Here is a 26,339-nt window from a genome sequence, read left to right as displayed (position 1 = left end):
ACCCTTATATTTGCGCCCTATTTGCCACTTTATTATTAACTTTAGAAAAAAAGTGTAATTATCTTTATCTAAGAACAATTTTCTATATAGGTATTTTTGTCGAGAATTGCACCGTTGCCGAGATTATCTAAAAAACTCAAAATGGGGCACACTATTTAGGACCTATTTTTTTTCCTCATACTTGTTATTACCACTTATGGCGTTGTAAGATGTACATCAATAAATAACTAAATAACCCATAATAGCGCTTAGAATAATCTTCATAATGGACTAGTTTTTGCCAATATGTAATAAATAAAATAAGCTATAAAACAAATAAATCAATTACTTACTAAAATATTAGTTATTAAATTAAAAATAAAACGTAAAAATCTTTAAAAATTATATAATAAATATATTGTTTGTCACTTTTAAATTAAGATTCATCTCATAAATCCATCACAATCTGGCAGCGCTGTCGCCATAGCTTGTCACTCAAAGTTGTTCACGTGCATCGGAAATTGTTTTTGCGATTACATATGTATTTTTTCCACAGACTCTACAGCTAATACTTTTTGAGATGCAGCCTATTCTTAGTGGAACACCCGCTACATAAAGTTTTGTTCCATTCTCCCCCTACATAATTTACATCTAGCGCCACCTAGACACCAAGGCTGTATCGCTTACGGTGTCAAGTGTCAGTGGTCATCGAACACTGCGGTAGTAACCAATATACCTATATGCTGAGCGACAAAAATTAACTTACACAGATATATCTTTTACTTGTTGAAAAAATCCTGCATTTTGTACCACTGACATGTGTGAAAAAGTGACATATAATGCTGTTTTAATATAAATTAATGTTATTTTCAATTAATTTCTGTAATCTGTACAGGGTGGGTCAAATTCGACGCTTTTAAATGGAAACGCCCTTTTCTATAGGAGATAGACAAAAACTAATATCGGTGTCTGGAGCTCAATTTTTGTCAAAAACATGATGTTGAAAACTGCATATCGATATCTGTTACGGTTTCGAAGTTACGGGGTGTTTTTCAAAATTATGCATTTTTAACAAATCGCTGTAACTTTTTTGCTATGGAAAATGTTGTATTTTTACGAAAACATTTCCAAACCACCTTTTTACGTAGAATTTAATGGTTTAAGTATATATTTTTTAAAATTAATAATATAAGAATTATCAACAGAAAATTTGATTTTTTATATGGGACACTCTGTATATTTTTAATTTATTGAAAATAATTTAAAATTACCTTTCCAAAAATATAACACACTTGATATTTTACTCGATTCCTCTTCGAGATATAGAGTATATAAAAATTCGCCAACTTTAAATAAGTAGGCTTTGAACGGCACCGGCTGTAATGTAAAGAAATTCTAGCTGTGAGCATCAATTAAAATAAAAATAATATTTGCTGAGAGATGCAGAGTTTTATAACAATTTAAAATATATTTAACCAACATCAACACATTTAAACTATACCTAATAACAATAAAAATAAATAGCAAACCAATACATGAGATTTTGCTACAGGTCGACATATCGACCGTCTTCTGTTATGGACAGACGGGGCAGTTTTTGAACATTTCTCGCGTAATTCATTAACTCAGTGGGGGTGAAAGATACCCTCTCATAACTGCTAAGTATTTCTAATTCTTGTCTAGATTATACGGAAGAATAAGGAACCTTTATTCTTCCGCAATTATATCCATAGTATTAGATCCATGGGCAATAAGTCAGGCGACCTCGACGGCCAACGGCTGGGATCTTGGTTAGCTCTTCAATTATTCTTGAAATTGGCTGCAAAAATTTGTTGATAACTTCAACGTTCAGAGGCGGCGCGTCGTCTTGCCTGAAAAATATGTTTTCGAGTTCCATTAAGGGCATATCATCAATAAGGGGTCCAAAGCCTACTAGTTAAAAGTGGCGAACTTTCAAAAATTCTGTATTTCGAAGGGGAATATAACAAAATATCAAGTGTGCTATATTTTTGGAAAGGTAATTTTAAATTCTTTTCGGTTAATTAAAAATATAGAGGGTGTCCCAAATAAAAAATCAATTTTTCTGTTGATAACTCTTAAATTATCAATTTTAAAAAAAATATACTTAAACCATTAAATTCTACGTAAAAAGGTGCATTGGAAATGTTTTCATAGAAATACAAAATTTTCCATAGTAAAAAAGTTACAACGATTTGTTAAAAATGCACATTTTTGAAAAACACCCCGTAACTCCGAAACGGTAACAGATATTGATGTGCGGTTTTCACCATCATGTTTTTGATGAAAATTGAGCTCCAGACAGCGATATTAGTTTTCGTCTATCTCTTATAACAAACCAAACCAAACCAAACCACCCTGTACATTTTCTGTTTCCTCAATAGCCTGCAAATTTTGTGGAACACCACTCAAAATACACACTTTTATGCAAATGCTTAATAATGTTAACTCTTAAATTTATTTAAGAAGAGAAAAAAATTTGGACCTAATCAACAATTCGTATTTATCTTTTTATAGTGGTTTACAGTAATATTGTTGAGCTACCCCGAATGGGGTAGCTCTGGCAACACTGCCGTTACCACTTTTCCTGACGCTAGCTCGTGCGTCACGGCCCTGAATTTTTACTCCAAACGCGCGTAAAGAAGTTTCACTCAAAATAGATTTTAAAAATATTGTTTTTTTGCATTATACCTTTCACATATTAATTCTGATTTTCTTTTGTTGTTCCAGGCATTCCATATGGATATTAGGATTCAGTAATAATTCGCTTGAGCTAAACGTAAGGTGGTGTCCTTTGTTGTCCCGGGGCCAGTGCATGCGCATGTCCAGTCCACACATCATCATCAAGATCGAGGCGTGACCTTAAAATAAAAACAAAAAACAGTATTTCTTTACACGATATAGGATCAGTTATATATTTTTTTCTTTTGTTGTATATATAAATAGTTATTAGCCGTTAGGGGGCAGTACCGTAGCCATTTTTTTTGTTGTTGTTTTTATCCTGCATGTTTCTGGATAGAAAAAAAACTGTAATCAAACATATAACATGTACGTCTGTCTGTGATGCTAAAATGAATTTATTTACAAGAAAAAAAGTGTAGAAAATAAAGAACGAAAACACCGAGACTTGCTTCTGTGCATTTCCATCCTAAAGTTCTGGGTTCAGTGCCATTTTTGATTCAGTGGCATCAGATTTACTAGCATAACCTAGAAAGGATGTTTTTGAAATATTTTTCGTACTTTTTCTCTAATAAAAACATACTCAGATGCAAAAAAAACTCAACGGAAAATTATTTCGTTGATTTTTTTAAAGTGTTCTATTTCTTTACTTTAAGCCTTATTTTCATGATTTTTTTAGCAAACTGTATATAAATTTATCAACTTTAAATCATAAACTCAGTTTTTTATAAACTTTAGTATTTGGCTTATTATACAGGGTTAATTAAAGGGTTCTTTTTTTACCATAACTTTAAAACATCCTTTGCAATAATTTCGTGAGTAACTTTTTTAAACTAATAAAACAGCCCCGGAGCGAGATTTATAAAAAATTATTAATTTTAAAAATTTATAGTTTACATGAAATATACATATAAATTTTGTGAATGCAAATAATAATACATCACTATTAGTAGATATCGAATGTTTTTTGTTAAATTAGATCGATTTTTAAACCCCAAAATTTAAAATATATTTTACATTTTACCCATTATCTTATGTACCTATTCATTATGTGTATATTGTAAAACATTTGCTGCATTTATATGGTTCATAGTTTATTTGCCAAAGTATTTATTACTATAAATAGGTATATATATTTATTAACTGTATGTATATTTCATGTAAACTGTAACATTTTTAAAATACAAACCAAAAATACGAGGAATAATTATGTTTTCCATGTATTCTACAACATTTTTATTGATCCGTAGTATCTAACTAGCGTGACGTCATAAATCTCGCTCCGAGGCTGTTCTATTAGAGACTGCATTGGTTTGATATTTAGAAATGCCAAAAGCTGATGACATTTTACTTTTGACAATTATGACATTTTGTGTTGATTTTTGCAAGAAGACTGTGACTTGTTTTATTATTTTCCTTTTCTATTTCACGAAAGTAAAAAGAGTTACCTATCTGATTCGTTCAGGCACTCATTTTAAAGAATATCAGTAACTTTTGTGACAGAGGGATTTTATATTTGCCGTATTGGTAAAAAATAACGGTCAAAATTCAAAGTTATTCATTTTATAGACTATAATGTCATATCGTTTTAAAGATAAGTTAAAAAACAACTCTTCGATTAACCCTGTATAATAAGTTAAATACTAAAATTAATAGTGAACTGTGTGTACGAATTAAAGTTGATATATTTATATACAGGTTGCTAAAAAAATCGAGAAAATAGGGCTAGAAATATAAAAATATAACATTTTAAACTTAACCAAAAATTTTTCCGTTGCGTTTTTTTTTGCATCTGAGTAGTAAGTAATAAAAATATTTCAAAAACATCTAAAAGACTTAAAAATGGGCGAAAAATTCTAATCATCGTCAATTTGTAGAGATTGGAGATCGATCTGAGGTCGGACGTTTCTGTTTGCTGACACCCCCCGTCATCAGAAACGTTTCTGAACACCTCCGTTATTGTTTAAAGCTATACATATATATATTTATAACTTGTTATATTTTATGATCTTGATTTAGTTAACTATGAGTATACATAATATTAATATATAATATGAGAATAAGTGATTGAAATGTTTGTACAGCAAAAGGCCTAATGTAAGTAGACTTTAGGTTTGTATATTTTAGGTGAACTACTCAGAATTGATACTGTAATTCTATTCAGTATTCCTCTTTAGTTATAGTTATACAGTAATAGAGTATTTTAAATTGTTAATGATGTCTTTTATTTCTTACTTCCTTTTCCCCATAAAGATATAGATCATACTAAAAAAACTTTTAGTCACGTGATTATAAGCTTGACCGGCACAGCGTTGCCAACTTTAACATATTCTCTTTTAATCAAAATATTTTAGGAAACAAAAATAAATTCATTATAAATATACCGGGTGTTGCATCGTCGGACGGGACATAGGAAATCCCATGTAAATTTTAATGGGGTCAATTATTGGCTTCCCTAATTATTTTAGAGAATATATCTATTAAGGTTTATTTTTAAAACCCACATTCAAAAGAATAACTTTAGATATTTTTGATTAGCTCGTTTACGAGTTATCGCCGATTTCTTTTTAAATATTTCTTCTTTCTTATGGCGCTGTATTTACTTAAGAGCACCAGTCAAGGTAAAAGATAACTGTCAAATGAAGTTGTCATTTCAGAAATTTACCTATTTAGTGCTTTATTATTATTGAAAACTCATTCCTACATCGGAAATCTTAAAGATGTATTTATAAATGCAAATTAATATGAATTAAAGTAAAATAAAGTAATCAATTACAAGGTTAATTATAGTATTATTACAATATTCAATAACTTATTAATTTAGGTACTATTAAATTGTTAGAACTTTAGGATTTAAGATGTTCAAATATTCCTCCATCGACTGTTAGACAATAACCCAGGCGATCATAAAATTCTTTTTTTACATTCGCTAGTTGGTAAAGTGAAATTCTATTGCATTCGGCAGAAATAGCATTTTTTAACTCGTCTAGATTTGGGTATTTTTTATCCTTGTATATCCTGTTTTTTAAATGGCTCCAGAGAAAGGAATCCATTTGGCGAAATATGAGAAGACCTTGCTGGCCAATTTACTGTATGATTTAGGCCAATAACGTCTCCGTTAAAACTATTGTCTAAATATTCCCGAACTGCCAAGGTACTATGTGCCGGGCAGCCATCTATTTGGTACCAAACTTCCTGATTTTGCCTAGCGCCATCATGTAAAGCAGATAAAATATGATTTTCGAGTAGTTCCAAATAATATTCTGCATTTAAATTTCGCGTAAGAAATACCCGATAATATTGTGTCCGAATGTCCCTGCCCAAACATTTACTTTCTGTGGATATTGCGTCCTTGTTTCGACAAACCTGTGTTGGTTTTCTTTGTTCCAATATCGATAATTTTGAACATTGGGTTCATTATTTAAGGTAAACGTGCATTCGTCAGTGAAACATATGTTTTTTAAAAATTCCCTATCCGTGTTTGCTCTTTCCATCATATCAAAACAAAACGCCTGCCGCCGTATTTCGTTCCCATCTCGTAGCTCTTGGTGCTTTTCATATTTGAAGGAATAGTATTGATGTCGTTTCAAAATTCGAAACGCTGTAGTGTGATCCATTCCTATTTCATCCTCAAGTTTCCTTGTGCTGATCTTTCCATCGTTCTCTTCCACGCACAATAAAACTTCCAAGTCGGTATCATTTCTTGCATCTTCTCTTTGTTCCTACCTTGCTTCACATCTGCAGTTATTTATTCGGGTACCTTTGGTCTCAAATCTCTGGATATTCCTTGCGATTGTAGATTTTCCAGGTATCGGTCTATTCAGATACAGAGCAGCAAACATGTCCGACACCTTTTGATAACTATTTCCTTGATAATACCATTTAATCATCAATACTTTTTCTTCGGTAGTGTAATTCATGGCTAATATTTTCGATGTAGGTATGAGTTTTTAATAATAATAATAAAGCACTAAATAGATAAATTTCTGAAATGACAACTTCATTTGACAGTTACCTTTTACCTTGACTGGTGCTCATAAGTAAATACAGGGCCATAAGAAGGGAAGCCAATAATTGACCCGATTAAAATTTGCATGGGATTTCCTATATCCCGCTCGACGATGAAACGCCCGGTATATCTTGGGTATCTTTATTTTGTACGGTAATGGTAGTGGTTGTCTATGAATATTATTTCTCTGAGATAAGATGGCGTACAAATTATATTTGTCAAAGTCTTTGGTCAAAGTTCATTAGTTTTCAAATAAACATTTGTCAAAAATGTCATCTAACGAAACTGCGAAAAAAATACTCAAAGAAGTAAGGCCCATACTTTCTTTACATCGCTACGAAGCCAGACGAAGAGTCATAAGTTTGTATAAAGCCTGGTACAGACAGATACCATATATTAGTACGTATGATTATATTTTATACATAATATAAACACAAAGCATATTATAAGAAAGAGTGTACTATATAGTACGAGAGAAAATAACGTCGGAAAACAAGTATTTTAAGACGTGACTCTTTGATATATCTTTTACTATGCTCTCTAGAACAGCATGCGGCCCGTCTGGCTGCCGGTAAACGTTGTGTTCCCTACTGAGCATTGAAAGAAGATCCTATATTTTTATTAGTCCTTTAAATTCTAGGATTGAATATAAATCGAACATGTTTCCATAGCGCAGTGCGTAGAGTTTCCGACCACGAACCGATGATTCAGAGTTCGAATCCGGGTCAGGGCAAAGACTTTTTTATTTTATTTTCGTTTATATTCTAATAGTAAAGTATTAAATATTTGTTTTTTTAAGTTACCAGAATTATTTAATACTTTACTATCAGAATATAATCGAAAATAAAATAAAAAAGTGTTTGCCCTGACCCGGGATTCGAACTCTAAATCCTCGGTCCGACACCTTTTGATAACTTATTTAGTTTTTTTATTACTTTTTTTTAATTTATTATTTTTATTTATTTAACTTTTTAGTCGGAAACTCTACGCACTGCGCTATGGAAACATGTTCGATTTATATTTAATAGTAGAATTTATAGACTAAATTAAAAACAAATATAGGATCTTCTTTCGATGCGCAGTAGTAGTGAACGCACCGGGTATCGGCAGCCAGACGGGCCGCATGCTGTTCCAGAGAGCATAGTAAAAGATATATCAAAGAGCCAGACGTCTTAAAATGCTTTCTCGAAAACTTGCTGGCTCTTAGACTATAAACACAAAGTATATTATAAGAAAGAGCATACTATACCTATACAAAAATATTCTACATACTCGTTTATAAGAATTCAAGTCTCAAATTCTTTCTGTAGTACCTAAGGAACTCTATTTTTAAAAAATAAAAATTAGGTAAAAATTGTACCTGTTTAAAAATTTTCTCTGCCGCGCACTATATTATTTTTTGTTAAATTTTAGTTCAGCATTTTGATGTAGAAATGACTGAGAAAATGTGTAAGGCAAAATTAAGAGAAGAGTTTACTAAATATGGCCATATTAATGATATAAGGATTATTGATATGCTGGTCATAAAGGTATAGTATAAGTTTGATATGTCCGTTTTTAGCCTAGATCATACCGGGTGTTGCATCGTCGAGCGGTACATAGGAAATCCCATGTAAATTTTAATGTGGTCAATTATTGGCTTCCCTAATTATTTTAGAGAATAATTCTATTTACCACCACCATTATTTTTTTTTTGAAGAGCACTAAAACACACATTCAAAAGAATAACTTTACTTCGTTCTTTTTAAATATCTCTCCTTTCTTATGGCCCTGTATTTACTTATGAGCACCATTCAAGGTAAAAGATAACTATCAAACGAAGTTGTCATTTCAGAAATTTGCCTATTTAGTGCTTTATTATTTTGGCTTCCACCTTGTTTTCTTTTGTCGTTGCCTGTGTTGCTCCTTGTTTCAAGGTAAGTTAAAGTGTATTATATATATATATAGACTATTTCACCTAGCACAGTCACAACCTCGAATGATTGAGAATCGGCTGATTCAATTTTTTCAAAACAGGCAAGAATTAGATATTTGAATACTTAGTTTTCTTTTTGTATTTTTTAGTTAGAAGCAGTTCGAGAATAAAAAAATAAAATATCTATCAACATCCAATAAAAGACAGAGTGCGCTAAGGGTGTATTTGCCGGACCGAAGCCAGACTCACGGGTGTATCAAGACATAAGGGATGACTCTGTACCTGAGTTTTTATATTAATAAATATTTTAAGCTGACTTCCATTGAATTATTTCTAATTAAATTCCTAGGTCGTATACGTCGTTGAAAAATGTACGTCCATAGACGTACATTGTAGGTCCATAGTACGTACATTGTACGTACTTTCGATCATTTTACGTCCAGTTTTGGTCCGGAACAAAACATAAAATGTACGTACCTGGAATGTACGTACATGCGACGTACATAGTACGTACTTTACCACATCCCAGGGACGTACGGGGACGTACATAGCGTTGGAAAATGTACGTCCCTAGTACGTACATAGTACGTACATGTACGTACTTGTGTAAGAACTCTATTTTTCTATGCTACGTTTTCTTTATCTGACGTAATAAAAAACAGACATTGCAAAAGCCGGAGCGCAATGGAATTTCGAATGTAAACAAAAACAAGCCCAAAATTCATGCTACCTGCACTTTTCAAAAAGGTTTCAGATAACATTCAATACAGTATCGCCGTCTAAAACAGTATTAGACAGCGTCAGAGAAAGAAGTGGTACGCGCTTATTAAATTAAAACTATTAAAGTTTCTGAGGTTTAATTAAGGTTTTGTGGTAGTTCTGAGTTCCATTGCCGTGCCGAATAAGAAGTTTAATTAAGGTGAGTTTATTTTATCTCACTGAGCAACTAGTTGGTTACTGTTTATTGTTTTTATTGAGATATATTATATTTCTGAATCTCAGATAAATTTTAAGATATTTGATTGAATATAAAGAAAAGATAATTTGCAGATGATAATATTGAAGTATTTCTTTATAGTGAGTTATTTATAATTTGGCTATGTGACTTTAACAGAAGATAAGAATATATTTGTGTATTAATATTATCAAATTAATCTTGATTGAATATTAAGAAAATATGATTTTCAGATGATAATATTGAAGTATTTCTTTACAGTGATTTATTTATATTCTGTCTAAGTGACTTTAATAGAAGATAAGAATATATTTCTGTATTTGTATTATCAAATTGAGCTTGAATGAATTATGTTTAGCTTTATTATTTTCTACAGTTAGCCTTTGGGGCGTAGTGACCCTGTGTAGCGTAGTTAGACTTGAAGAGTAGTTCGTCCTGTAGCGTATTAGCCTTGACAAGTAGTTAGTCCCGTAGCGTAATTAGACTTGAAGAGTAGTTAGCCCCGTAGTGTAGTTTGACTATTAACTTGTGTATTTTTTAGCCTGTGTGGCATTTTTTTAGCCTGTGTGGCACTTTGATAGCCTGTGTGGCATTTTTTTAGCCTGTGTGGCACTTTGATAGCCTGTGTGGCATTTTTTTAGCCTGTGTGGCATTTGATAGCTTGTGTGGCATGTTTTTTTTAATAGTCTGTGTGTCTAGCCTGTGTGGCATTTTATTATTTTATTTAAACTTGTATTTTTAAGTTGGATTATTGATAAATCATTCAAGTACCTGTTTAATTTTAAATTCACTTTATTTTAATAATAACTGGTAACATTGTTGCTCACACCATGTTTTTTTCTTTAATTGTAGGTAGGTCATCTCGGTAGCCATACAAGACTTTTGTTGCTATACAACATTTGTCCATTTGCAGCGCCCAGATCAAAGTTGGCTATTACCATTAGTAACGTACCATCTATTAGTATTATTTTTATTTTATATTATTAGTTGTATTTTATTATACAACATTTACGCCCTTTAAATTTGTTTTATGGTTTTTATTTTTAATTTGAGTTGACCGCTTGAAAAAAAAAATGTTTGGCCCGTACACTTGTACGTACCAGGGACCTGACGTTCGTCCCAACATTACGTAACAGGTACGTACATAGTACGTACCGTGGCTGTATTGGTAACACCTACTATCTCTGCTACGTCTATCTGGAGCATTCCTTGTTCGGCGAGAGCCGTATTAGAAATATTCTTTTCTTCCCCTCTGAACATCTGTTAACCCAACAAATGGCATTTTTTTATTTTTTTTTTTGGATGGAATGAAAATTACCGGGCAATCGTGATTTTACTACTGAACACAAAATTAACAAGAAAATAAATCGCAGCAGTCGTTTATTCTTTATTATCATGTTTATTTAAAACAAAAAGCTTTATCGTAAAATTGTATACCAATTTTTATCCTTGCAAGTAATTTAGTCAGAAATAAAGAGTGATTCCATATAAATTGGTTATGGCTCACAATTCTTCCACTATAAAAAGTTGTGAGACCCCATGTTAAACCAAGTCTAAAACAAAGTATTTTATTTAGTCCCTCTTTAAGCACCTATTCAACAATTTTCTTATAAATTGTTAGTATCAATATTAGTCATTTATATTTCTGTAATAATTATAATGACTTGGCAATTGCACAGCGCCCATAATTACTATCCATAAATACTGATAATCCAAAGATAAATCAAGATAATTTTTTATTAAATTTTAGGGACAAATGAACTTAAAAGAAGCCTCAGAGAAATGGGTTACCAGAAGAGGAATAGCCAAATATTTTGACGACCCGACACAATCCAAACCGTCAAGTTTCCTTGGAAAGTTTCTAGAAGGACATAACTAACTTATTTTATTATTAATATGGAATAAATATTACTTTTATTTTTGACTCTTAATTGCTTTCAACTACATCTTACAACAAAATGCTTTTTAAAGCAGCACATGTCTTACTCTTTGTCTATCTTCCAACACTGCTATCTAAGAAGAGTTGCATGTCAATGACCCCAAGGAATAATAATTGAACTTACCTTGGTCATTTTACAAATACATTCTCAAAGAAGCTATTTAGTTTCGTCCTTTGGTGACATCAAAAATCAGTTAAGGCTTTCTGGGGCCATCATCAAAAGTTATTTTATTAAATATGGGGAATAAATATATATAAAGAAATACCTAATACTTCTTCCCTTTATGAACCCTTTTCTACTTGATAGTTATATTTTACTAAAAGCAACATTTTAAACGCATACTTTTATTGATGTGAAAAAATACCAGGACAAAAAATCAAAATACAAATACAAACAAGTTACAATAGAGACCTACTGACACCTTTTCTTTTTCTCTAGAGCACAATACTCTGGACAATGTTGAATGGATCTCTTCAAACCTTCTTTAGAGGTTGAATGATCTGGCCTTGCTTTCGGAAAACTACTCTTAAGCTCAGCATTTTTATCCAAAATATTGATGTATATATTTATATTACATATATGTTATTCATTTTTTCGTTAATATGTTAATATAAGAATACTTATTATACAACAAAAATTAGCCAAATAAGAACTTTATTAATTCTTACTTCCAGGTAAACTCTCAGGTAGAACTTACCTGAATGACACTTCTCCAACATGATAGTAGGCCAGCTTCATAACAATTATTTGACATTTCGTTAAATCCCTTCAAAATTCTTGCGAATATTTTTTAAAATTTCACCTCTATTCCAAATTCCCGATACAAAATGACACCCCGAACACCGAGCGATGAAAAAATGAAGGCTGACAAGACCAGACTGGTTCATTTCAAGCACGCACCTGATCGCGTAGCTCCCCCGCCAGCCAGAAGGGAAATCTACCCCCACGGTCCGGTAAACAAACCGCCAGAAAACTACGAAAATCTCCTGCTTTTCTACCTCACCAAGCTGAAGAACTTGTTCTCGTCGCAAATTTCCGCCAAGTCTCGGGAAGGCAGCGTGGTCAACTCCAGACCACCCGTCCACGACCACAACTTGCGTAGTTTTCCACGACCTAGCTCAGCTGGTTATTCCAGACCGCCTGACGAAAATGACGTCCAAGCCAACGTGTACAAGGTAGTATCAGCGGCTATAGAGTACGGATTTGCCAACAATGTCTTGGAGAAGAAAGGCGATTGCTTCGTGCTGAAGAACCAAAGACCTCGATTGATCACTCGACAACCAACTCCATGTCCAAGATACTGCGAAAGATGCTGTAATATGCACAAATACATTAAGGGAAATCAACAAGATTGTGCTGCCAGATCTGCGTTCTTGGGCAGACAAGAAGGAAGAAACCCTCTTTGTGAGAAACAGCTTCGGACAATCCATGACAGGCGAATCGATAGGAACCGTTTTATGAAAGGAAGCCCAGGCCAAAAAGAAGGTTTAAAGAGACCCATTCAACACTGTCCAGAGTGTCGTGCTCTAGAGAAAAAGAAAAGGTGTCAGTAGCTCTCTATTGTGACTTGTTTGTGTTTGTATTTTGATTTCTTGTCCTGGTATTTTTTCACATCAATAAAAGTATGCGTTTAAAATCTTGGTTTTATTAAAATATAACTAGCACATATAAAAGAGATTATCGAGCTTTAAAATTGTTCTGATCATGAGTTTCTACTGAATCTAGAATATTCAGAGTGGTGAGCTCCAGAGTATACTTGCATGACCACAACTTGCGTGGCTTATTTTACAAGACTTCAATCAGCTGGTTTCTCCAGACCACCTGACGAAAATGAGTTTCAAGCCAACGTATACATGGCAGTATCAGCAACTATACAATAAGTATTTGCCAACAACGTCTTGGAGAAGAAAGATGATTACATTGTGCTGAAGAACCAAAGACCCCTATTGATCACTCGACAACCAACTCCATATCCAAGATACTGCGAAAGATGCTGTAATATGCGCAAATACATTAAGGGACATCAACAAGAATGTGCTCCCAGATCTGCGTTCTTGGGCAGACAAGAAGTAAGAAACCCTCTTTGTGAGAAACAGCTTCGGACAATCCATGACAGGCGAATCGATAGAAACAGTTTCATGAAAGGAAGCCCAGGCCAAAAAAAAGTTTGAAGAGACCCATTCAACACTGTCCAGAATGCCGTGCTCTAGAGAAAAAGAAAAGGTGTCAGTAGCTCTCTATTGCGAATTGTTTGTGTTTGTATTTTGATTTCTTGTCTTGGTATTTTTTCACATCAATAAAGTATGCGTTTAAAATCTTTCAGTAGGTGTCTTCGTAGTAGCTTTTTATTGTTTGTATTTGTATTTTGATTTCTTGTTCTGTTTCTTATCGTACTTTTAGGGTTTAAAATGTTGATTTTAATAAAATACATCTTTAGATTTAACCAGACACAGTTTTATTGGTACAAGTTTAAGTCTAGGTCTTGGAAACAATTTATTTCAATAAAATTCTCGATAACCGCATGATAAAAAACACTGTCACTTTTAGTCATATTGTATTAAATTTATCCTTAAAACACAAGGGATATCTTTTCGTAACCACTTGATGAATAACTTCTGTTTGCGGTTTTCTTTCAATTTTACATGTTCAATAACACTGCTAATCAAGTTTAGATTATTTCAAAGAACTTATTGTTAATAAATTTAGTAAATCCCCTTATATCAATTTTAAATCATAACTACATTCTATTAATTTATAATAAATATAGTCTGTCCAACGAGAAGATCCTTGACAGTGATAGATGTGTCTGTCATTTTAATTTCAAAGTAGTTTATTTTATTTTACAAAGAAATAAGTTGGTACAACTGGAACGCAGAGCAGGAAATATTTAAAATTTGATTGACAAGATGACAAGTGATTACTTCAAAATATTGTGAAAAAAACTGTATAAAACTGAAAAAATGTAATCGAGTTATTTTATTTAATAAAACGGTATGTGTTAATACAAAACAAACAAGAACAAGACACTACATACCAAAAAATATATAAAATGAACTATTATTTACTTTCAAGCTTTATGAAACTACCCGCATTTATGATTATATTTATCAATATAACTTATGTACAAATACAAATTTGTAATAATCCACAGGAATAAATAAAACAACATAGGTAAATAAAACAAACTATTTTATTAATAATAACACCTACCAAATTTTATACCTTAAAGGTTGATTAATTAACTTTAATCTTAATTTTTTTAAACCAGTACCTTTTGACATTATTTTTCTGCAGTACTAAAATCCATTATTTACCTATCGTGTGATATCGATATTTTACAGCTACTCCAGTTTTTAGTATGTGTTTAGTTTGATCCTTCTACCATATACAAGATGCACTTATCTACGACGAAATGGTATACAAACTTTATCGATAGCAACTTCATTGGTGTATAAGACTTTCTGCCCTGGCAGCGAGTATTAACCATAAACTGTGCTCTGGGTCTACAGTTAATTTTCACTCGATTTTTCCTCCACTTGACTTCAAAAGACACAAAACACACGTAATAATACGAATCAAAATGCATCATATTCCAAAACGCAGGGTATTTAACAAAAGTTGACACAAAATTATAACCTAGAATTTGGCAAGACTTTGACAAGCGTCAAAAATGACAAAAATCTAAAGGCGAGTTCATACGCATCGGCGTCCGTTTGTCGTTCATCGTTCCGTCAAACCAATAAAATTGAAATACGATCTGTCATTTTTTAAATAAACCAATAAAACTGGTTAAAAACAACAAGACACGACGCATGACGGATTTATATTTAAACCCATCCATAGATAACTTAAAAATTATTAGAAACTTTTTTTAGTAAAATAAATAGATTGGTATGGGACGTCATCTGCTTTTCTTCTGTCATCGTCTGTCGAAATCTTACCTGAGAAAAAAAAACAGAGTATAGCGGTAAATACAGGCAAAATACGCAATTTTAAATACCTCTAAACCATTTTGTAAAATTACAGTATTTTATGACACTATGCAAAAATACTAAATTTTTGAAAGTCGCTTAAAGATGCTGTTATGTAATTAGTGTGTCCCAATATTGGGACACAATATATGTCAAAATATTGGAACACAAAATGAAGAGAATTAAATTCCTCTAGATTTTCATCTCTAAGTAACAAACTTCTAAAACCTTTATTATATTTTCGTTCAACTAATATAATTCATACACCTACCTTTTGTTGCATGCGTCTCTTGTTAAAAAAGAAGAAATAAATTATTATTTCAATAATATTATTATATCAATATTAATATATATATTATTTTTCACCATACCCTCTCTCGTGTAAAATGAACCACAATCTGAACACCTTGAATCCGGCAATTTGAATTACTCTGCATGTACCCGGCGCCCTCAACATAGCTGGTCCACCCCGCCTTTTTGCCCACGGCACGCTACTGGTAAACACAGCCAGCAAATAAAAAAACTAAAGTAGCGTTTCTGTAGAGCGTGCATTAGAAGTTTCTACAGAACTACAATAACTACAATATCAAGATCGGTTTCACAACGAGATCTATCGATTATAAATAGTTTCAATATGGCGGCACTTCCGGAAATACCGGAGTTTGACAGCAACTTCCTTATTTTAAATGGGTACCCCCATTTTTTACTACACACTTAAATTCTCTGTAAAATTTTATGAATTCTGATATCAAATACTCTATACCTTACATTAACCGTTTTTGAGGAAAAAAAATTGCCTATTAAAAAAATCGGTATAGCCTAAACGACAAATTTAATGATTATCACAGCCACTGTGGCATAAAGAGAAGACATGTGGCTATCTATTTCAACAATTAAATTGTTCGAATGTCATATAATAATGGCGGTAGCTGTCATGGAATTGAGTGATTAAAAAATCATCAGGTCTAAAACTCAAAACTAGAGCAACGGACGGCAAGGCTAAACCTATGCAAACTCCAGAGACTAGCATGCGTTTGCATCACAGGAGCCATGAGAACCTGTCCAACAGCAGCAATGGAGGTCATTCTAGATCTAACACCACTGCACATTGTCATTGGTAGATATGCCAATGCGACAATGATTAGAATGGTCACTAACGGAATTAGTACTGGGAGAATTGTCAGATCAGGGGCTTGGAACACCCTCATAAAGGAAATACCACTCCTGCAACTCCCAGTGGACGATATGCCAAGAACGTACAACTTTGAGAAACATCTCAATGTAGTATTGAGCAATAAAAAGGATTGGAAGAGCGAAACGCTTGCCCAGCAGTTAAAAGACCATACCATAACTTGGTATACTGATGCTTCCAAAACCAATACGGGAATAGGGATCGGAGTGTTTGGGCCGAAAGCTAAATACTCCGAACCAATGGGCACTTACCCTAGTATCCTACAGGCAGAAATCTACGCTATCGAAAGATGCGTACAACTTATCTTCGATAGGAACTATCGGAAACAAGAAATAGCCATCTTGTCTGATAGTCAAGCAGCGTTAAAAACGATCAACTCAGTATCAATCAATTCGAAATTGGTCAAAGAATGCATAGAGAAGCTGAATAAATTGGGCAAAGAAAACAAAGTCCTCCTACTCTGGGTGCCTGCTCACCAAGGGATAGAAGGCAATGAAAATCCAAATAATCTAGCTAGGAAAGGAGCGAACACTCCACTAACTGGACCAGAACCGTTCTGCTTTCCAAGTGGTAACCAACTCAAGGCGGAACTCAAGAACTTGGAAGATTCCACCCGCAACCTGGAATGGAAATCTTGCAACGGTCTAAGACACTCGAAGAAGTTTCTGAGGGCTTATGATCAAGAAAAGTCACAGATCTTCCTGGGTTTAAGTAAGAACAATCTTCGGATTGTCACGGGGTTTTTGGGTTTTTAACAGGACACTGTCTCCTCAATGAACACCTCAGTAGATTGAAACTAAGAAGAAACGGCGAATGCAGATTCTGTGGGGAAGATGGGGAAACACCAGTACACCTCATCACTGAGTGCGCCGAGACGACAACCATTCGTGCCATGAATTTTGGTACGACTGATATTGGAGATGGAGAACTACCCTCTATAAAACCGTCCCAGATACTGGCTTTTGTCAAAGCCCTGGGACTGTATGATGAGTTATGACTCAAGAAAGGGGGACACAATGGATCTGTAAGGTCGCAGTGATTAACCCCCCTCCCACTCATTCTAAATTCTAAAAAAAAATCATCAGGTCAGACAATTTATTTCCATCTGTCAGAAAACGAATTATTTGAATTTCCTATACTATAAATACTGCCTGCTTAAGAATTTAAAAAATGTATGTATAAAAATATATCTCGTATTTTCGCTCTTTAGTGATATCTAATAGTTGATCTAATTAATAATTCCGTATGATCGAAAAAAAAACAACGCAAAGTTGGCTCGAAAATGATGCTGCTTTTTGAACAAAGCGTCACAATATGACATGGCCAAATCTATTGTTTTACATCACTTAACGTTTAAAGTCACAGGCTACTAGTTAAAATTAAAAAAAAATATACGCTTTAAAACTAAATCTTAAATAACTCGAAAACGATATATTTTAGGTATAGGAACATGTATAGTTAAAAAGTAACGAATTGAAAAGCCTTTTCACTAGTGAAATAAAAAAAGTGGGTTTCCATTTGAAAAAAATGATTTATGATAATTTTTTAATCGCTCAATTCTATGACAGCTGCGGCCATGATTATATGACATTCGAACAATTTAATTTTTGAAATAGATAGCCACATTTTTCCCCTTACGGCACAGTGGCTGTGGTAATCACTAAATTTGACATTTCGGCTATACACATATTTTTGACAGGCAGTTTTTTTTGTTCAAAAATTTTAAATATTTTTTTTCTCAAAAACGGTTAATGTTAGATATAGAGTATTTAATATCAGAATTCATAAAATTTTACAGAGAATTTAAGTACATAATAAAAAATAGGGGCACCCATTTAAAATAAGAAAGTTGCTGTCAACTTCCGGTATTTCCGGAAGTGCCGCCATATTGAAAATATTTTTAATCGATAGATCTCGTTGTGAAACTATGATGTGCAAAAAATCTCCGAGCTAGAGGTTGCCGCTCACTCGTCGGGCATGCATGAAATGCATTGCGTGCATGAATCCATGAAAATCTGGTCATGTTTGTTAGTTTAAATACTAACCAAATGAGATTTGGCAACATCTATTTGTCACAAATCTCAATATGTCAAAAATAGTTCTATAGTGCCTGGAATTTCTGCGTAATGATAGATATTTATCCTATACCGTTTTATTTTACAACAAAGACTTATTTGAGGGATTCATTTATAATAAAATGGTTGCAATATAATTCGCCATGTTTAAGGCAGAATTTTTGTATGGCCTATGGCCGCCATTATATGAAGCAAAATTAAAAACATCAAAATAAATTGTAAAATGTTATTTTTGAAAACTATTTTGTGATAAGATTCCCACATACACTAATAAACTGTTTAATTAAATTAAAAACAAGAATTTTTAAAATTTTATTTTATTTTATTGTTTAAATTTATTCGTAAACCTTAATCGAAATTAAAACGCTTTAATTTTTTGCCAAATACATACCTATAATCTACCAGTAAAATTTTCGGCGTAACAAAAATTGTCCCTACTTTTCAAACCCAATGATTTTTTATATTACATATTTGTTGTTCCTTCTGGCTCTACCCGCCATTTTCACCGTCGAGTAAAGTCTCCTTTTTAACAATCCACATTCTCCAGATTCATTTTACGACACGCTTAAAATATAATTTGCTCCTGATATTCTTCGGTAAAAAATAAAATACTCTTTTACCTCGCTAAATGATCAAATGTTTTTATTGTTCTGTTTCTTAGATGTGACCACGTAATACACAATAAAACTAGTTTTATAATAGTTATATAACGCTGTGTAAAATAGTTGCATAACAGTTGTATACGCTTTTTATAAAACTTCTATACTACTAAACGGTTGTATAAAAATGGGCCTTTTTTGGTTGTAAAGCTATCATATTACGGTCTTATAGCACGTTATACGAATTGAGGTATCCTATAAAAATGACCACATAGCTGTTTATACAGCCTTTATAAAATAAAATTTGCTACTTGGGCACGATTCTGCATAAACTGCTTGACGTAAAAAGCTTATTTTTGGCAAACGGATTTTTCGAAAGTCAAATTCCAACGAGATGAAACTACCCCTCAAATATTACCAAGTTATATCACCATATTGCTTTTTCTCATGCTGACATAAATGTGAGAAAACTTTATCCAGTTTATATGTTAATGGAAATTCTTGCTTGGCTTTATCATCACCATTACAAATGATTAATTCGACGCGAACGAAGTCGCTAGTACAGGCTAGTATAATATATATTTCCTTCGGACATACACCCGCTTTAACCGACTCTTCAAAGTGACCCGAACAGTACAGCGTAATAGACTTTTAAGACTCTCCCTGTAAAATTAAAAGAAAAGAAAATAAATAGACTTGTATATTAGTGTGTTTTGAATGAACGAATAACGGATAAATTCAATTTTAGGTCGTGGATTCTTTATCGAGGGAAGTCACACGCAAGGCTACAACAAATACTCTTTCGGCATCGCATTCATTGACTGCTTCCTGAACAACTTACCCCCACCCCAGTCGCTCAAAAAATGCAAAGATCTCATAGCTCACGGAGTGAAAATCGGAGCTATACGACCGGACTATGACCTCCTGGCCCACTCACAGTGCAGACCTTTTCTGAGTCCTGGTGAAAAACTAACGGAAGAAATTAAAACGTGGAAGAATTTCAATTCAGAAGTTAGTGTGCAGAAACCGGGGATTTCTTTCGAAGACGACTAGCTTCAAAACAAGACTAAGACTGAACCAGATCGGAATGGACCTAGGTCGACTCAGCCTTAAATGAGTACTTGGGATTCACAATCGTGAGGTAATAATAGGCGGTTGAAGCGTAGTGCTAACCACGTTACCTTCCTTGTATACCGAACGGCTCTAGTATGCCAAGCTGTACCTTGCTACTCCCAAGGCGTTGAACGCTATATACGGGAGCTATTATTATATACCTATGTTTTGTTAAGCACCTTAACATTTGACTTTCACAAAAATCAGGAAAAAGTACGGGAAGGGTGAAAAGTGCCGACCCCCACCCCCAAGAACAGTTAACCTAATAGGACTGCTCATTCAGCCGAAAGTGTCTGCCAGGTGCATGCAAAAACTCTTCGCTTTGTGACGTCATTGTAGTCCTTGTCATGACAGTGTGTGTATTATTGGTTGCCGTATGCAAAACATTCCTTGTTTAGTTTATTTATTTAAACACCTTATATGTATGCAGGATAGAAAATTAATAACTGTATAAATCGTATTAAAAAATATTCGCATAATGCATTTTTAAGAACAACAGTTCCCAGTATAACCTTTTGCAGGCATTCTTTTTAGAGCACTTACATATTTTGCTTTAAAATAATTAATAAACAATATCGTAGGCACTTAGTAAGCACTTAGTCACAATCCACAACACAAAATGAACGTATTTATAAACTCTATAGCTCTAAAAACTTTAAAAACACCTTTTTCGCATTTAAAATCGACAAAATAATTAACTCAAAATTTCTCAGCTGTTATTTTTATTCGTTTACCATAGGCAACCAATAATACACACTATCATGACAAGGACTACAATGACGTCACAACTGTCAGCTGAAGCGCGGGAAGAGACGAACGTACGTCTTATGAGGATGAGCAATCGTATTAGTTTACCGTTCTTGGAGCAAACGAAGTGAAACTTTTTTATAGAGTTAAATTGGGTCCAATGAACTTATTGCGATTCCAAAATTACGTAGTAGTTACGGAATATCGGGATTGGGACACCCATTGTATATGAAAATTCAAAAAATGTCTTCTTGCCGTATAAATTAAATATAACAATTGATGAAATTAATCATTTGGTGCAGGCGCCGAATTTGATTTTCACATTTATTAGAATTGTATGAATTTTCTATTGGACCAGCAAAAAACACTAAATCTATTACAGGGTGGTCCGTTTTTTAATAGCAGAACTTTAACAATCGTTACGCTTACTTTAAAAAGAAATGTTCATATCAAGTTAGGATCAAAAATAGTTTATTTTACCACCCTGTATTTGATTTCTATCAGAAAATGTATGTTTTTTAGAATTTGCATGAACTGGGGTTCAGAACTGTATTTATCAATAAATAAAACAACTGTCAAGCAGAGCATTGTATTATATTTTCCAGAGCCAATGGTTTTTAGGAAAACCGCTTTTCTAGGAGCCGATTATACTTCTCTAATTGACTGGACATATAATTATATATAAATCTATATAATATTTCTATTTTTTTGATACGTATGTATGTATAATATAGCGTGAGAAATCTTGCTGATATATCTATTTCAATATTTGTTTTTTTTATAATTACTTTTTCAATATTTTATAAAATAACTTTGGTACCTTTTTAAGAGATAAATATTTTCTTTTAAATATAAGAAGAATTATTATATTCTGTGAGCTATATTCATTTAAAAAAATGACAAAAAATAATTATATTACAACTAGTTTATAGTTCTAGCTATATAAAAATGCTCTATATTTAGGGTATATTGACTATAGTTTTGAGCCTATGGCTAGAATATTAGGCTTATGCTAGCTTGACATGACTGTTACAATATCAATTATTATTATTAACTATTAAGTGAACTTAGACTCTAATTATAGTAACTTTATGATCTGAAAGTACTAATCACATTTTTTATATTATTGTAATTTGTATTAGGTATATAATTAAAGATATTAAAAAATGCATATTTTTTATTCCTATAATGGCACTAGTTTTCGAATTTCAATATTTTTTTTTGATATTATATTTGTATTCCAGAGGCGTAGTTTCAAGGGTGTAAGACAGTGCTGATCCTCTCCTTATTATATTGAATTACTTTTGGGTAGTCAAACATTATAATAAAAAGTATTCAGAGGATTTTTCTAATATAATGCACAATAAATAAATAATTTACAGCATATTAGCGTGTAAAATATATCCTTTACAGAATGGACAGAACGCAACTAACAATAAAATCAAGGTGTATTGTTAGTTGTATAAACAACGTTTATATTTTTTTCATAAAATGTCTGTTGGCTACACTGATTCATATTTAGTAAAAATATGAATTTTACCATTTACCAAACTGATTTGATTTTTGACGTCTGTCATTGTCGCTCCTTGTTCAACTCACGGCACCAGAAAAATGTTAGTCGTTCTCTTTTTAAAAATGGTGTTTGAATGTTTCTCGGAAGCTTTGTTTAAGTTTCATTAATTTTGAGTGGCGTTGCGATGTTGGGAGAGTAAATTATCGAGTGAACTTGCACGTAAACGAGACAGTTTCATCAATTTCCAATCCAGAAACATGACTTCCGAACCGCTACCGAACAATATCGAAACCGAATACTTGGAACTGAACTCCGCCGATGACTGGCCGGCATTTTATCAGGTATACGTGCTTTCATTTAGCTTAATATTTTCCCAGAACACCGAATAATTGTTCTTTTGCATCCGCCAAACCCGTTTCCATACGGCTTAATTGTTCGATTCAAGAAAAATGTCCGACTTGACAATATAAACGGCAAAAACAAGGTATGATTCAGAAGCCTTGTAATTGAAAAAATCTTGGTGAAAAATGTCTCTATTGCATATTTTAACCAGTCCTCGATTCCTATCAAGTCTGTGCTAGATAACGATTCACGTTTCAAGTAGTTTAATTAAAAACTATTTGAAATATTTTATGAATCAGGATTTATTGCTTAAGTCGGACATTCACAATTAATTAAATCGGAATTAAATCATTTTTAATTGGAATTAAACGTTACCACCTTTTTTAACTGTACACTATTGTTATTAAAGGAATTACACAGTTGTAGAATTTGGTTTTTCCCACGTTATAAATAAATCCTCTCACCATTCATGAAATCCACGAACAGATTTATATTGTATTAATTATTTCTTAGAAAATTCGAGCCAAGAGCTTAAAATTAGGGGGACAGTGTACGGAAGCGTTGAAACCACAAAATAAAATCCTAAATAGATATAGAGATGTACATCCCTATGACCATAGTCGGATCAAACTTCAAAGAGGATCGACAGATTATATTAATGCCAATTTATGTAAGGTTGAGAAAGCTAATAGGTAAGAAACACACACATAAATATTCTTGTTGGTTAACTAAAAATGTTCTTAAGTTATGTCTACACATACCTAATACCTATAATTACTCACAAAGATTCAACAACAACACAATATTATACAAAATAATGACCGACAATAGGATAATAATTGTCAAATAATAAACGACAACCTTGCTGAAAACGGAGTAATGTGACCAACATAGCGATAATAAAATTCGGTTTAAACTAATTTTTGCAGCTTTAATCTAATAAGAGCTGCTCGGTATCTTAAATTATACAACAAATTTAAACATTTTTGCCAAAATAATATTTAGTCAGGTTTATAGACTTTAGTGTCAATGTCGACGTGCATCGAAAAATGTTTTGCGATTACAATATTAAAGATGCTGTAATATATCCATATTATTGACAGTTTTGTTGTAAAACTGAACGATTTCGCCAGTTCTCTAGACGGTCTTTGTTTCAATTCAGTTCAAGTAAAACGTCCGTTTTTTTCGTATACACCCAATATTTTACTTGATCCGTTTTGACTGAACAGCTCAAACTGACAGATAGAACGTTTTGTGTAGGTAAGACTTTAGAACGATTCTAAATTTAAATTATTTTGAAACACTTTTGAATATAAACCAGCAATAGCAAAGTTTATTGAATTTATTCAGTACACTTTGGTAATAGTAAACCTTTTCTTCTACATGTTTACACTAGAGATAATAATAATAATAATAATAATAAAGGACTTTATTTAGTAGAAAAGAAGAAATACATAAGTAATAAAAAAATCGATAACATTTTCCAACAATTAATGTATGTATATTGTAAACATTTTCTTGACAATATTAAATATTATTTGTAAATATAATTAAGTCAATAAAGGATTTATTATAATTATTATTAATATTTTAGGAAGTATATCCTGACCCAAGGTCCACTGTCAAATACCGTAAGTCATTTCTGGCTGATGGTGTGGGAGCAAGACAGCAAAGCCGTTCTAATGCTGAACAAACTGATCGAGAAGAAGGCGGAAAAATGCTCCCAGTATTGGCCCCCTTCTATCGGTGCCGTAATCAATTTTGCCGATGTAGGGCTCAGTTTAGAATATTTAGAACAACAAGACCATTCGTATTATTTAACCAGGGTATTGAGGTACGATTTTTAAACTACATATAATACAGGAGAACTTTGACAGTTCGGACACATATCAGAACAGCCACCCTGAATTAATAATAATAATAATAATAATAATTTATTCATGTCAAAAAATATTACAAAGAACAATTTACACGCGTCAATAAAATACAGAAAAAATAAACATTCAAACAATGCACTAAATAAAATCTTACTAGCTAAATACTTAGGTAGGACAATATAATGAATAATTGAAATCCATAAATTCATGATAAGTATAGAAACTGTTATTAAAAATTTTTTAATTTCTCTTTTAAAATCTTTCAAACGCATACTTTTAAAATGCTTTGGCAGAACATTGTATAGTTTTATGGCCCAATAGCCCGGTCCAGTCTGACACCTTCTCAGTCGCCAATATATGGGTGCAATGCACTCTCTATTCCTTGTATAGTCTGTCCAACGAGAAGATCCTTGACAGTGATAGATGTGTCTGTCATTTTAATTTCAAAGTAGTTTATTTTATTTTACAAAGAAATAAGTTGGTACAACTGGAACGCATAGCAGGATATATTTAAAATTTGATTGACAAGATGACAAGTGATTACTTCAAAATATTGTGAAAAAAACTGAATAAAAAAAATAAAATAAGAAAGTTGGTTATATGGGATACCGTACATGCGTTCATACAGCCAAATAAAATAACAAATAAAATAAGAAGTCTTTATCTTTTAACTTCTTGTTTTATTTTATGTGAAAACGGCTTTGCGCACACTTAATTCTAACCTACAAATATTTTCAGTTTGGATTTAATTTATTTTATAATTTCACGTAAGTAAAATGTATAATATAGTAGGCAACAAATAAATAAATATACTATAAATAGTAAAATTACTATAAACAATCGTAAAAGTTAACTTTTATCCAGCCTCATCGTACTGCGCATGAGCAAATATATATTTCTTATTTTATTTTATTTGACTGTATGAACGCACACAAATAAGAATTCCTTATTTCTTATTTTATTTTATTCTTATTTTATTTTATTTGGCTGTATGACCCACCATCAGAGCTTTTCGTTGCAAACGGAAAACCCGGGAAATACCGGGAGAGTGACCCCATGCAAGAATTGCGTAGGTTAAGTGGCTATGGAAAATTGAGAAATATGCAGTCATCGATACATCCGTCGACACTGGTCTTTAAACCACGCAATAAAGACAAAACTTTAGACAACCTACTTGCGAGTGCGTCAATATGAGCGCCCCATTGTAGTCGTGGCTCAAGATAAACTCCCAGAAATTTTACAGGGTCTCAAAAAATCATTCTGTTTGTTTTATCTTTATTCAAAAGTAATTTGTTAGCTTTAAACCAATCTTCTGCCACGTCCTGAGAAAACAAAGACGCTTCAATGGATGCTTTCAATGAAGAGCCTCGCACCAATATCGTCGTGTCGTCAGCAAAAAGAGTGTAGTTTGGTTC

At 32.6% G+C, this 26,339-nt stretch overlaps 4 protein-coding genes across 10 annotated transcripts in view; all 4 read left to right on the top strand.

Moving 5' to 3' along the window:
- The window catches only part of LOC115886681 (UNC93-like protein), a 231,945-nt gene extending 228,824 nt beyond the window's left edge, over positions 1 to 3,121 (top strand). For all 6 annotated transcript variants that reach the window (XM_030905936.1, XM_030905938.1, XM_030905934.1 and 3 more), the window contains one exon: positions 2,728 to 3,121. The gene's annotated coding sequence lies outside the window, so the exon portion shown is untranslated. The remainder of the gene's footprint in view (positions 1 to 2,727) is intronic.
- A 3,795-nt stretch (positions 3,122 to 6,916) lies between these two features.
- Positions 6,917 to 11,479, top strand: LOC115886600 (NADH dehydrogenase [ubiquinone] 1 alpha subcomplex subunit 6-like). Its single transcript, XM_030905835.1, has 3 exons — positions 6,917 to 7,084; positions 8,099 to 8,214; positions 11,306 to 11,479. Exons 1-3 carry the CDS (start codon positions 6,955 to 6,957, stop codon positions 11,432 to 11,434), a joined length of 375 nt encoding a protein of 124 aa, XP_030761695.1. The 5' UTR covers positions 6,917 to 6,954; the 3' UTR covers positions 11,435 to 11,479.
- Positions 11,480 to 15,321: 3,842 nt separating this feature from the next.
- Positions 15,322 to 20,385, top strand: LOC115886673 (peptidoglycan-recognition protein LE-like; the record flags this gene model as incomplete). Its single annotated transcript, XM_030905926.1, has 3 exons — positions 15,322 to 15,337; positions 15,819 to 15,845; positions 20,081 to 20,385. Coding segments are annotated over 3 exons (348 nt in total), but the record flags the coding sequence as incomplete, so codon positions are not given.
- A 2,387-nt stretch (positions 20,386 to 22,772) lies between these two features.
- LOC115886716 (tyrosine-protein phosphatase non-receptor type 2) overlaps positions 22,773 to 26,339 on the top strand; it is a 28,721-nt gene continuing 25,154 nt past the window's right edge. For both annotated transcript variants that reach the window (XM_030905989.1, XM_030905987.1), the window contains exons 1-3: positions 22,773 to 23,046; positions 23,561 to 23,739; positions 24,642 to 24,881. In XM_030905989.1, coding sequence (XP_030761849.1) covers positions 22,963 to 23,046; positions 23,561 to 23,739; positions 24,642 to 24,881 — 503 coding nt within the window. In that variant the 5' untranslated portion in view covers positions 22,773 to 22,962. The remainder of the gene's footprint in view (positions 23,047 to 23,560; positions 23,740 to 24,641; positions 24,882 to 26,339) is intronic.

This window comes from Sitophilus oryzae, unplaced genomic scaffold (assembly GCF_002938485.1).
Source record: "Sitophilus oryzae breed Bouriz unplaced genomic scaffold, Soryzae_2.0 scaffold_494_pilon_pilon, whole genome shotgun sequence".
In the NCBI taxonomy this organism is placed as follows: domain Eukaryota; kingdom Metazoa; phylum Arthropoda; class Insecta; order Coleoptera; family Curculionidae; genus Sitophilus; species Sitophilus oryzae.
The sequence above is the reverse complement of the archived record's forward strand: the minus strand, read 5'-3'. Positions and strand labels throughout refer to the sequence as shown.